The sequence below is a fragment of the Plectrocnemia conspersa genome, unplaced genomic scaffold (assembly GCF_051122295.1).
Source record: "Plectrocnemia conspersa isolate PC_06_02 unplaced genomic scaffold, ASM5112229v1 ptg000011l, whole genome shotgun sequence".
NCBI classification, from domain to species: Eukaryota; Metazoa; Arthropoda; class Insecta; order Trichoptera; family Polycentropodidae; genus Plectrocnemia; species Plectrocnemia conspersa.
In genome coordinates, this window is record NW_028277175.1 from 13,120,410 (window position 1) to 13,134,625 (window position 14,216).

A 14,216-nucleotide genomic window follows, 5' to 3' on the forward strand; every position below is an offset into this window, starting at 1 on the left:
GCCGGAGTGGGGACTTATCCACTTGATAACTTGATTCGCCAGTACCTTATCAGCCAGCGCGGGGGCTCGTTCGCCGGCATGATCCGGTTTTGCTGACACTTTTTACCGTCTTTTAAACCCAGGTAAAAATGCATAAGTTTGTCCGATCGAGCGTGGCGCTCTCCCGCCTGCCGCTGCTCAAAAAACACTTCCACAACGAACTGTCTGCGATCAACAGCGCGTGTGACGTAAACTCGCAGCTGTATAAAGATAACTATGGTGCTATGGAGAGCCTGGTCGCCGATTTGCGGCAGAAGACATCCAAGGCCATGGAAGGCGGCGGGGAAAAGTCCAAGAAGCAACAGACTGCTAGAGGAAAACTCGACGTTCTAACCAGAGTGGAAACTTTGACTGATCCGGGATCGGATCTGCTAGAATTGTCCACCTTAGCCGGTCCTCCCGCGAGCGCCGGTCTCCTAACAGCTGTAGCTAGAGTGCACGGTAGACCTGTAATTGTCGTAGCTAACGATCCTACTGTCAAAGGCGGCACTTACTTCCCGATCACCGTCAAGAAACATCTGAGAGCTCAAGAGATAGCCCAACAATGTAGATTGCCTTGTATATATTTGGTCGACTCGGGTGGAGCTCATCTTCCAGATCAAGCCAGCGTTTTTCCAGATAGAGATCATTTCGGAAGGATATTCTTCAATCAAGCTAACATGTCTTCCATGGACATTCCTCAGATATCTATCGTCCTTGGTTCGTGCACCGCTGGCGGCGCTTACATTCCAGCAATGTCGGACGAGAGCGTTATCGTGCGCAATCAAGGCACTGTTTTTTTGGCAGGCCCGCCTCTAGTCAAAGCCTCCACCGGAGAAGTAGTAACTGCCGAGCAACTAGGCGGAGCCGATTTGCACTGTCGCGTCTCTGGAGTCACAGATCATTACGCTCAAGACGACGAACACGCTCTCCACATCGCTAGAAATATCGTCAAAAATCTAACATGGCCCAGCACTCCTTCACAATCGATTCAAGAAGAAATAGAAGAACCACTATATGACCCCAAAGAACTATATGGAATCGTAGGCACGAATCTGCAAAAATCGTTCGATATCAGAGAAGTCATAGCTAGGATCGTAGACGGTAGTAAATTCCAAGAGTTTAAAGAGCTCTATGGAGATACAGTAGTATGTGGATTTTCTAAATTATATGGAAAACCAGTCGGTATTATTGGTAATAATGGAGTGTTACAATCAGAAGGTGCTTTGAAAGGAGCTCATTTTATTGAACTATGCGCTGCCAGGAAAATTCCACTGATTTTCTTGCAAAACATAACCGGATTTATGGTGGGAAGAGACGCGGAAGCTGGCGGTATTGCTAAAAACGGCGCTAAAATGGTAACAGCGGTGAGTTGTTTCAAGGGACCTAAATTGACTGTGATAATTGGAGGTAGTTACGGTGCTGGAAATTATGGAATGTGCGGTAGGGCGTATTCGCCTAACTTTTTGTACATGTGGCCTAACGCGAGAATATCTGTGATGGGAGGACCTCAGGCTGCTGGAGTTTTGTGTCAAGTGGCGAGAGACAAGGCGGCTAGGGAAGGCAATCCTTGGAGCGAAGATGACGAAAAGAAGATAAGAGCGCCTTTGGAAGAACAATTTGAAAAAGAAGGAGCGCCATCTTTCAGTTCTGGTAAACTTTGGGATGACGGCATTTTAGATCCGGCTTGCACCAGGAGAGCTCTGGGTCTCAGTCTGGCGGCCGCTTTGAATGCTCCCTTTCCTGATACTAAATTTGGCATATTCAGAATGTAATTAAGATCTGTTATTATATGTCTTGCGCGTATGCTTATTGTGAAATGTAAACGATTACATATGTGTGAAAATTTGATATTAAATGTTATTGATTTAAAAAAAATCTTTGCTTTTTTTAACGTATACTTTCTACAATTTGATGTTTTGTAATGCAACTGATTTTTAACTATATACATATATATTCAGACACACACGATTTGTATACATGTTACGCACGAATTGATAACAACAAAAAAAATTAATGACGGTGAAACACAAAAAAGAAGAACGTGATAAATTTTCTTTCCGTATGATCGAGGCATATTTTTTTAATTTTAACTTTTTGTGCGAAATCTGCGATATTAGATGGATAAAAGTAATAAGCATATAATAATCGCAATTATTTCGCCAACAAATCTGTGATTATGTTGATCGTAAAAATGTATCGTTTTTAAATATGTAATTATAAAAAAGGAGACGGGGTTATTATTTTGTGTCCAGTACTTTAGCAAAATTTTGTTTTCTTCGTACACTTTTATTTATTTGTTGAAGAAAATATTGATCATTAGTTATGTATTGTTGTTTCTGTTTAATAATAGCACTCTTTCGTTAGATTTCATTTTATTCATCCTAATTTTTATTTTGTTAAAATTGACACAAAGAATTAAATTTTACCAATTAAGAAAGTCAACATAAATATATTAAAACATATTGTCCTTATTATGAGACGTTCACTAGATTCTGTATTTGCAATTATGTGCCACCTTTCTTATTTTTATCATATCTTCTATTTGAATTCTTTGTGTAAATATATACAAAATAGACACCATAAAGCTAGTACTATAACGGACAAACCATGTTTTTTTTGTAATTATTAGAAAAATATTTTATTGGCTTTGAAGCTTTATTAGGGTTTGGGTGTTATTATTAGATTATGATTCAATATACCTGAGTGTGTTCTTACGATAAATAAGGCGATATATTTATTGGTTTTCTGAATTTTTTTTATCTATGTTGGATTTCCATGAAAGCTTAGATTCTAAAGTGAGATTTTATTTGTATCTAATTTGTTAATGGCAACGCTTTTCTTTCTATGACAACTAAGTCTATACAGGAGATTTTCTATGATCATAACAAAATGTGTCTTCAGTGAATATTTATTTGGGAAATGACTTTTAAATTTTGTAATAACAAGTATTTTACAATTTAGAAATGAGTTATTAGAAAATTTGATTAAATTAATTTACATATAAAGCTATTATTCAATTCTCAGTGTATTACTTCAATTGTGTTTTTTCACATACACCAGAAGAAAATGTGCGAATATTTTTTTACCATTTCTTTTTGGTGAAATTTCACATAAAATAAAACAATAACTATGCGATAGAATTTAGAGAGATGAGCAAAAGATAGTAGCACAATAATAAGTTATGTAAGTATAATAAGAAAAGTTCGCCCGAGGTTAGTATGTGTACTAGAGGCAAGTTGAAATTTTCTCTTATTACGTATATTATCAAATCATGTTATAAAAATAGACGTATGTGATTGTGTATATATTGCATGAGAAAAGTGTTAGGTAATGTAAATAAATGTAAATTTACAACATATACCTACTTGACCTTTCTCTATATTATAAAACATGTTATTATAATATAGAGAAAGATATTATATTCGTCGAAAAACTGAAATTTTATGGAAATGTCTGGGAGATATGTTGCACTAATTAGCTTGAAAAACTTTTTCGGTTACGTGTTTTTTTTTTACGATTATTTATTTTTTAATACAATTCAACTTATCTATAAATATCTAAGAAAACATTGGTGACGTTATGTGTTATATTATGTAGTCTCCAAAAATTTAGGTTATTGTATTATAATGTTAGTTGACTATTTTATTTATTTCCAGGTAAAAAAATATGAAGCTAAATTGATTACTTTACAAGAGCTAGCAATACATAATATAAAATGCCTTGCAACCTTCAACTTGTCATCATTACGATCGTTCAAGTGAGAGAGTTTGAAAGAGAAATATTGCCTTCAATACTATAAATTACTTATCTGACGTTACATTCAAAATTACTGACATGTGTACAATACAATAGAAAATAAACAGATTTTAATTTAAACACATTTATACACAAATTGCACTTCTAAATCATATGCATAAATGGATGTTTAGATTGATTTTCTGGACTACTTTTAAACGCACCTGTCTTCGCTAATTCATTCAGTCACTGTAAGTTACATTAATCGCACGTTCCTGTATGAAATTTATTTATAATAGGGCTAAACAACCATTTCAGTCCAGAGGCTTAATATTTCGTCTAAGATGAAAGTTGTTATGTGACGAAAAATCTCGATATATGTAATCTCTCTTTGATTTTTGATTAGGTTTACCGTGCCTTAATTTTAAAAATATGGATAGGTTTGGATTTTTTCATATAATGATTACTTTTTTTCAATCCTTGTCAATATTTTTTTATTTATTATTTTGATTTAAATTTTTAATAATAAAATTAAAAATTTTGTTTAAAGGTGTATTTTATTAAATAATTTTAATTCTAAATTATTTTAAAATTTACTATTTGAAATTTTAAAATTGCATAAGCTACGTGAATATTCTAGCGAAATTAAAAAAAAATATGGGCATTGCTATGTGATAATTTATTATTAAATAAGATAGAAATAGAGACTTCCAAAGGATGTCGATTAAAAATTTTGTCGTTGAAAAGTGGGCGATGAAAAAATTATCGTTGAGAAGTGGGAGATGAGTCTAAATTTGAGAATCTATTTTTTAATCCAATACAGATGTTTATCATGTTTTTTTCCAATTTTTTGAGAATTTTTCTTTTTTATTTCGTTCCGAGAACTACAGTGGTCAAGACACATTCAAATTATTATATAATGTTCTAGATATCTAGATAGTGGTTTTATTATTTAACATGTATTTCTTCAAGCTTAATATTCACATGAAATTAATATACTTTAAGGGCAAAGGTCTTAATGCGGCCCTGTTTAGACAATTCCCGATCTATTGTATAAAAAGTGCACTCAATCAAGAATTTTCCAAGGCTACTAAATATCTGGTCGCTTCGTAAGTTGCCCGCGTGTGGATTATATTTTTGCATGTCGCGGTTGTGCCACAGTTAGTAGTGCGCACCCGAGTGTGTGAAGTTACCGCAAGCGGAAAATAATATGAAAGTAACTATAAAGTCCTTCAGAATATTTTTCAGCCACTCTTTCATGCAACACCAACACGTTCCTCAAGCATATTATAACTACAAGCCTTTGCCAATTATTTTTTGAATAAATACAAAATTAGTTTAATCTCCAAGATAGTAATGTTTCTATAAATTAGTTGCTTGATTCGATAATTTATTTAATACAATCATTCGAGCTTTAGCTAAATTTAAATTCACCGCGCCGATAGTGACGTGGCGTTTGTGAGTTTTGTAACGGCTCGTGCGGCTCGTTACTATTCTGCGGCACGCACTGCGTGAATCATACATTCGAAACTCGAATTACCGTGACTGCTTTACATATTATTCGAGAATTCGCTTCGTGCATGAACTGTGACCCGTGGCCGTTAATTGACGCCGTACGTGCAAACGGAGCGGTCCGGTTGTGAATATTTATTGCACACACAACCTGCATAGCTGATTTCATATTCCAAAAATTAAAAAATAAAACAGTAACTCAACCTTGAACGGACTATATTGGCATTTAAATAATTTTAATTATCTACTGGCGTTCGCCTGGTTCCATATTATCACAATGCCAAGCGATAAATAATTCAACGAGAATACAATCACTACAATGTAAATTAAAACACAGGGTAGACCAAAAATCTGAATTATACAAATCATATAGATATAATAGATAGTTATATAAATAATAAAGTAAATATATACATATGTTCCGTAATTAAAGTACTCTGATTCAAGCCATTCAAGCTCCTCAATGAGCTCCACAGGGATCTGCCCATCAATACCATTTTTATTTCACATTTATTATATTGTTAATATTATATATAATACGTCTGTATGTGTCATTAATTCTGTATTATATATTTATGTAAGTATTTTAATTTAATAAAAAATTAGAACTCTAAGAATTTTTTTTTTTAATTCTAGTTTTGGACATTTGGTGCAGTCATGGAATGAAAAAAACTTTAATATATATGTTTTGGGAATTAAGATAACAATACCAAAAATATGTAAATACAGGTTGATTAAGACATTAAATACAGATCTTTGATAGGTTGTTTTATTTTAATGTGAAATTTATTTGATTTTAAATGATAAGCTTTATGAATGCTTAAATTGATCTGATATTAATTCTAGACTAAAAATATATATGTATCTAATTATTTTACTAGGGCGTCATGATAGGTGTGACCTGTTAAGTGATATTGGTTGCATGATGCATTATTGCGTTATTATTTTTACATCCTGTATGTTTTAAAAAAATATATAGAATATAAAGAAAAAAATGACGTATGAAATATATGATGATATCATATACATATTCGGTATTAAAATTTGTTTCTCTACAATGTTATTACTTATATAACGTTTAAATAAATCAATATAGCGATGATGCAAACACTCTTAATCAAACACAAGTCGTTTTATTATTAAACAAATATGTTGCTTTCGAACTGAGTGGCTAAAAATCAGCTTGTTAATACAATATCAAAAATAAAATTCATACAACCAGTTATTTTTATTTCAATATATTTATTTGACCATATGAGTCATACTTTTAGTGGTATTTTTTTAACAGTAGCCGTGCACATTGTAAGTGTGCTATATAATTAAATTATTTACAATTATTTAAAACTACGAATAATTGAGAACCCTAATTCTCAAGACTGTTTTTTTAGATTTTCTTTGAGGGATCACCCGATAATTTCAGGTTTGGTTTTAATATTTCTATTTTATTTGGATTCATAGTATTTAATTAAATGATATAATTTTTTCTGACTAAACTCAAGGGAGACAAATTCCCCCACCTGCCCCCCTCAATGACGTCCTAGCCAGTGACTTATCAGTACAGTATAATTTGCAGACGATACTGCAATTGTTAATAATTACATTACAATCTGTATTTTAAAGTGGATAATTAAACTAAATAAGAGTAAGAAAGTGCATGTGAATTTTGCCAATCGAAACATGAACTATATGGCAGTGTATCTTAATGTATTTGGGAATAATACTAGATGCTAAGCTACACAGGAAGAACACGTCAAAAAAAGAGAAAAACTGGCTAATGGGAAGAAACTCATCGCTTACAATAGAAAACAAGTTGTACTAAGCCGTCAAATCAAGAGATTATACAAAGGTTCCGGAATAATGTACCATCGTAAGTATAAAACACTGATCTTCATCGAGACCTTTGGATGAAGATAATACCAGAAATTTGCAGTATCACAACAGCAAAGGCTAAAGAGTCATGTCTTATTTTCTCAATGTGGAAGATCTAACCATAAGACTGAAAATAATCAAGACATACGAATTGATACAATCGTAATTATGTTAAGCCAAATAACAAAAAAAACTGAGCAATTTAATTAAAATAATTAATTCAAGATGGAAAAACTTTTTTTATTAGCTTTTTATTTATTTATTTATTTATTTATTAAAATTATAACCATCGTGACCTGACAGGTAAACCTAATGCGTCACGATAGTCAAAAGTATAAATATATCATAATACATATAAATATATAGTATGCATACATACAATTTCATATACGTATAATTACACACACACTCAAAGCATATAAGTAAAAACATAAAACAACAGACACAAATCACCTCAACAAGTGTGCATTGCCCCATACGAACTGAACCGAAACTCCATATGTGCAAGAGAAAATGTCAATATGTCTATGGACAGAATTGAGCAGATGAATAGCCTTAGCCAGAGAAGAGTTGGCAAGTGCTCCAGTTCTAGACTTTACAGGCAAGAATAGTGGACGCGACCGAGAACTATAACTACCTTCAGGAGCCCACATTTGAAGCTGCTCGAGCACTGAAGGATTGTCTACGATGCCCTTGAGCAATTTCCAGAATTGTTTAATTACATAAACACTTCTGCGAGTCGACAAAGAAACGTATCCCAGGGCTCCTAAAATAAAAGCACTGGGAAACAAGAACGGATAATACCCGTATTCCTTCAAGTATAAATATCGAAGAAATTTACGTTGTACTTTTCCAGCTTCAATTCATTACATTGATTCATTACGCCTGGGATCCAAATGATGGAGCTAGTTTCTAGTATGCTGCGGACTAGAGTATCATAAAGAGTGCGCAATACTAAAGTATTCCTGAAGTAGCGCGCATTTCTCAAGATAAAACCGAGCATTTTTAAGGATTTGCTATGAGTCTGCAATGTGCTGGCTAAATTTCCAACGTTCTTCGAAAGTCACTCCTAAATCCTTAGTTGAAGAAAACCTTTCCAGAAAATATCCGCCCAGATGGTATGAATATTTTGCCGGCGTTAACGACCTTGAAAATGAAATTGTGTGACATTTCTTTACACTGAAAGGCAATTGGTTATAGCAAGCCCATTTTCCATATAGAGTTGAGATCCTCCTGTAGGTCGAGGGAATCAGAAATCGAATGCATTTTCTTGTAAATTTTCAAGTCATCTGCATATAATAAAAAATCTGAATGCTCTATTGCTGTTTCTGTCATTAATGAACAATAAAAACAACAATGGACCCAAATTGGATCCTTGAGGTACTCCAGTAGGGGTCTTATATCGTTCTGAAAAAGAGTTATTATACTTGACGAATTGATATCTATTGGTCAAGTAATTTGAGAATAGATTTATGAGATCTTCAGAAAACCCGAAATTAGATAACTTTTTTACAAGTAAAGCATGGTTAACTTTATCAAATGCTTTTTCAAAATCTGTGTATATTACGTCCACTTGTACACCAGAGTCCAATGATAGTTAGACAAAACCATTAGATTAGTGACAGTGGATCGAGATTTACGGAAACCATGTTGTTGGTCGAGAAGCATACAAAGAAAATTGTAATTTTCAAATTAACGCCCTTTAAAATAGTTAATATTTAGATTTAGTTTTAGATCATGTTCATTCTTCTGATACAACTACAATATAGTGAAAATTAAAGTTTTTGAAATATTAGACTCTTCTTTATATGGTTTCAAAAGTTTCTAAAATTGTGGCTATAGAAGAATTGTTGGTCAAAGAAAGTAATATAAATATTTAGAAGATTGCTTGTTAACCAATTATTCAATACAATATTTACATATGTCTATAATTAGTTTGTATAAATGAAAAATTGCACATGAACGTATTCCACAGCATTAAAAAAAAAATTTTTTTTAACCATATGTAAAAATGTTTTAAATATAAGTTGTGAAATAATTGTCACCTTAAACAATGTATGTTTCTTTAAATTCATAAAACTCCATCAAGTATTTAATCAAGTTAATCAAAATATTTTATGAAATAAAAAAAATATGGTTTTATATGAATAATTTTCAAAGTTAAAAAAATCCAACAGATAAGGTAAAGCTAATCATATAAAATCAGTGAGATTCAACCTGGAACTACAGGTGCCCAATTTTCTTGCTCAATGAAACCATGACACTACGCAAGAAGGCTATTTCTTCAACTGCGTGGGAAGGACTGCTCTCGTTGGCTCGACATATGGCACACCCATAGAAAGGGCACGGAATATGCACATGTTGATAAAATTGGCCACAAACATGACATTCTTATACCACAGATTACTTAAATACCACGTTAGAATCTATTTATAAAGGCAATTGTGAAGTAGAATTTTACAACACAATCTGTGATCACATTGGCACAAGAAGGCAGGCAGTGGCGGTGGGCGCAGTTACCAAATGGGTCCAGCAAGGTGGAAACGGTGGAGGCGAAGCAAGGACGACCGGTTTGGGAAGATCTTTGGGTCACAGACAAAACAGGAAATATCCCTACGATCGCCACACCCTCCTCCGCCACCTCCTCGCCGCTCTCGCATGCCATCGATCCAAGAATGAACACTTTTGATGCTGAACCACCGACAATTGGCCCTGTGTGTAGGTATCAAAGACTATGGGTCGTTCAACCTCCACGGCGATTCCGATATATAAAAATTCCTCAACCAAACACTCGAGAACGTGCGAGAGATTCTCGAAGCGTGCGTGAATTAGCAGTTTGTTTTATAATCGTCAATGGATTATTTGTATGCTTTCTAAACCTCACTGGAACGATTAAAAATGTTACAATATCATTTGTATATCTAAAATCAGCATATTGAGTTCAAATAGTTGATGTATTATTATAAAGTGGTATTTTAAAACACTTTTTGGTAAAATTTTGCTTTTCAATATGTGTTTATTTGATGCAAACATATTATATATATTATAATATATGCCTAAGATTAAGATATTTTATTTTTTGGACTTATTGTGATAAAACCAACGAGACAACAGCATAATGCCAATACTAGCCGTCTGTGAAAATACTGCTCTCTTTGGTTGTATATTTATTTATCTTAAAACACATCTATATTTCAAGTAACATATAATTTTAAAATACTATTCTGAAGCCTGTTCTATATTTTTATATATATAGTATATATCATATCATGTTTTGATACAGAATGTCACAATTAAAATGGTTATTTAAAAAAATATTATTAAGATATTAGACATTAAATATATGCGTGCACTTCAGCGTTAATCATGCGCCATAGTAATAGCAGCCTGAACTTTAAGGTGGAAGGTTTTGTTCAACTAAACATGGATCTACAAGAGCACTGTAAACAATATAAAAAAATGAACTGTTTTTGTAAGTTTGGCGTGCCGACAAACAATTATTTAAGTTTAAATAAAGGTATTGTAGGTTGTTCTCGAAATTCTTAGTAGTCTACCGATTTTATTTAACGTTAAAATATTTCTTCTTGAAAGCAATTTTAAATATAGTTCGTTTACATATATATGTAGCGAGAAATCGTTGTCGTGTAAATTCCACACAATTTCTGCTTTGCTTTCTTCTAACCAAATGTTTTCCCAGAATCTTTTTCGAAATAAAAATTCTTCATAGCACGCACTCATACCAAACGAGAAATTTTCAAGCGTTTTCCCATACCTGATCATTGATAATTAACCGAGAAAAATATCCATTTCGCGAAAACGTCACACTCCACATATGGTACGGTTTAGCGAAGCGCAACCCATGCGTTATGCACAAAACGTAAACCGCACTTGATTCGCGTGCGGCCAGTTGGCCTATATGCCAAAGTAGGTAATACATTAACGACGTGCATCGAATCGGCGTTTAAAATGGTAATAATTTATGAAATTATCTCTACGTAAAATACTATAATATATATAGACGTATGTACGTATGTCTGTCTTTTGCGTATGAAGAAGTATGCTAAAATAACTGTCGATCGCTCGAAAAGTGGCGTAAATATCCGCGAGCGTTAATCGAGTTAACGTCAGCGATGAAATTTATCACTATTAACTCAATATAATACACTGGGTATGTGTTTTTTATCTTGATTTAGTAAAAAATACTTTCTAGCGGATGTTTTTTTAAAGAAAAAGTGAAAATATCGTTATACTTAATTTTCTAGATATTATATTATGCATGTAAGATAAATAGGCGTAGTGAAGACTGAACGGCTAGATCTTTCAAAATTTATTACCTACATTTGTATCTGCCCTGAGCCAAATTCGAACTTGATTTCTATAAATTTATTTCATTCATGTAGTTGAAAAGTTTTTGATATGCATTTAACACATATATGGTACATTTTTTTTATATTTTTCACTCGTGTGTAAAAAAAATATAGTGTCATAATAATTTAAGCAGATATTACACGTCGTTTACAACAACGTCATTACTTAAAAATAGTTATTTTGGATTAATGTTTATTTTGTGATGAGAGATTGTTTCAATTTAGCTTCCTATACAATATTTCAGTTATTTCATGTGTCTCTAAATCAAATATGATGTTTTCTTAATGTCTTAAGAAGTAATTGACGCTAATCAAATTCATACAGAGTTCAGTGAGAGGTATAATCAGCTGCTCCGTTAACGCTTAAAATATTACGAAAAGGAAATAGCAACTCGTTTTGACAAAATGCCTAACTAACAATAAGAGAATACTCAATACCATACTTATCGGATATAAGTACCTGTTTTTGGGTAAAGAATGCGATAGACAATGCGTCTAACCTGCGTAAAAACCGCTATTGTAATTAACGATTTAACGGCGTGAACGTATTTCGTTGGTTGAATAATCAAGTGATGCAATTTGCCAAATATGGCCCATAATACGCATATGTGACTCGTCAGAGCTGTCTTGAATCAAGGGTGTAAAAGATCTGACACTTAATAAAATATCAAGCTACGAGAAAAGACGATCAAGCGATTCGAGATGGCAGACAATCAGACCGCAGACGGCATCTGAGGCAATACAAAAGATCAGCATCCACACGAGAGGACATCACTTCTCTATCAACACTCAGTGTACGAAATACAACTCGACATTATTTCTTTATATTATAACAATAAACCGTAACCAGTTTTTCTGGCATCTATTTTGGCTGCAAATTCATATACATTTGGCCTCAAAATCGGAAAGTTGATACATTTTTTTACAACTAATACAAAGTATATTTTTATTAGGAGTGTTGGGATACAATTGATTGAACTATCGGTGTAGCGTTTTCAGCTGTGAGCTATAGAGTGCTCTAAAGAGTCGTGATCGCGTCTCTCATTCTTGACCGTCACGGCCAGGACATTAGCACTTGAGAACGCTCCTCTGGCACGAGCCATCTAGATTCTTAACGAGCTTGATAGACACAAGAATATTTAGTATTAGTATGATGAGTTGGAAAAAACTTATGTAGAAATGTTGCCCATCTATTCTAGGTTTGCACTGTTTTTTTTTTAATATTTTTTTTTGTATAATTTCTTTATTTTAGGGACACATTGGGGAAACCTGTCAAGAAGTCATGAAAAAAGTACATTTTTTCAAGTACTCATTTAATTAATGGTTTGAAAATCCGCCTGATTGATTAAAATGCATGAGAATAATACTGTTGTATTTTATTTATAGAGTCAGACAGTATTTTATTATTTATAAAGCAACAATAGAAACGAAATTGAATTATTTTTACATATATTGTAGTTTTATACGATACTAAAAATTTAATTTTTAATCTTTAAACCCAAGCAGTTAAGAGCGTTAACTCTTCTGAAAGTCTCAAAATGGCTCGTATGGGGGTCCGATCGAACTGATACATCGCTTGTTTTGAAGCAAAAAACTTTTTTTTTATATTTTATTTAGATGTAGTTTAGGCTTTTAAACGTTTCATGTTTAGCGATCTTTTCGTAAAAATTAAAACCTACTGAGTTACGAGTGTTTAAATTTTTATACTTGTCGCCATTTTGCAAAAAATTGACACATTGGATTTTGCTAACGAACATATTCAAGAATTCTATACTGTCACAAAAATTCAACTTTAAATATGTATAAATAAGCTCACACTCACCTTAACTATATTGCAAGTCTTATGAGCGTATGTATGGTGGGTCGATCGACCCATAACACTAAACGTGTTTTGAAAAAAAAAACTTTTTTTTTTAATTTTTAATTTTTTTATACGGTATCGTAAGTATATTCGAAAGCTTTATTTCGTATCAAAAATTCAAGTCTATATCTTTAAAGGAAGCAAATACAAGCGTTAACTATATGCCAAGTCACATAAAAGCTCGTTCGGGGGCCCGGTCAATTTACCGTAAGACTCGATTTTAATTAAAAAAAAAAATTAAAATTTTTTTTTAAATGCAAATTAAGCTTTTAAACACTTTTTGCATACGACATTTTTCAGTAAGATTTTATTTTGCAAAGTTATGATACTTTTAATTTTTACATTGGCCGCCATTTTGTAAAAAAAATTATTATATATATTTTTTTCATACAGAACGTATAGGTGTGCTCAGTAGTTCTATACGATACTATAAATTTAATTTTGAATCTTTAAAACAAAGCAGTTAAGAGCGTTATATTACATATATGTAAAAATAATTAATTTTCTTTTTTAAAAAAATAAACAAATATTAAGATAGTAAATAATTTAATTTAAGCAAGTTTTATATTAAGATTTTATTAAATGGAATAGAAAACGGCATATTTGGGTTTCACGTTTAAGCTAACATAACGAGCAATTAAATATAAAAGTTAAAATAATAAAATGAATATATTACCTAATATAATTTAAAATAAATAATAATTGTTATAAAAAATATTTTTTTTTCGAGGGTAAAGACTGACATCATCACGTCATTTAAATTAAATTTATAAGCAAATTTATTTTATATCATGACGACTTTTGCTAAATTTAGATAATACTTCTGATCCCAATTTGTACACATAGAAACG

General features: G+C 32.3%; 2 protein-coding genes across 6 annotated transcripts in view; one reads left to right on the plus strand and one right to left on the minus strand.

The window, feature by feature from the left end:
* Hil (peptidase hillarin) overlaps positions 1–14,216 on the minus strand; it is a 46,577-nt gene that overhangs the window by 6,745 nt on the left and 25,616 nt on the right. The gene's annotated exons all lie outside the window — the stretch shown is intronic.
* Positions 41–1,896, plus strand: Mccc2 (methylcrotonyl-CoA carboxylase subunit 2). Its single transcript, XM_088197006.1, has one exon. The coding sequence runs from the start codon at positions 129–131 to the stop codon at positions 1,791–1,793; it is 1,665 nt and encodes a 554-aa protein (XP_088053132.1). The 5' UTR covers positions 41–128; the 3' UTR covers positions 1,794–1,896.

Coding starts and splice junctions, on each gene's coding strand:
- Mccc2 (XM_088197006.1), top strand. CDS start 129: ATGCATAAGTTTGTCCGATCGAGCGTGGCGCTCTCCCGCCTGCCGCTG.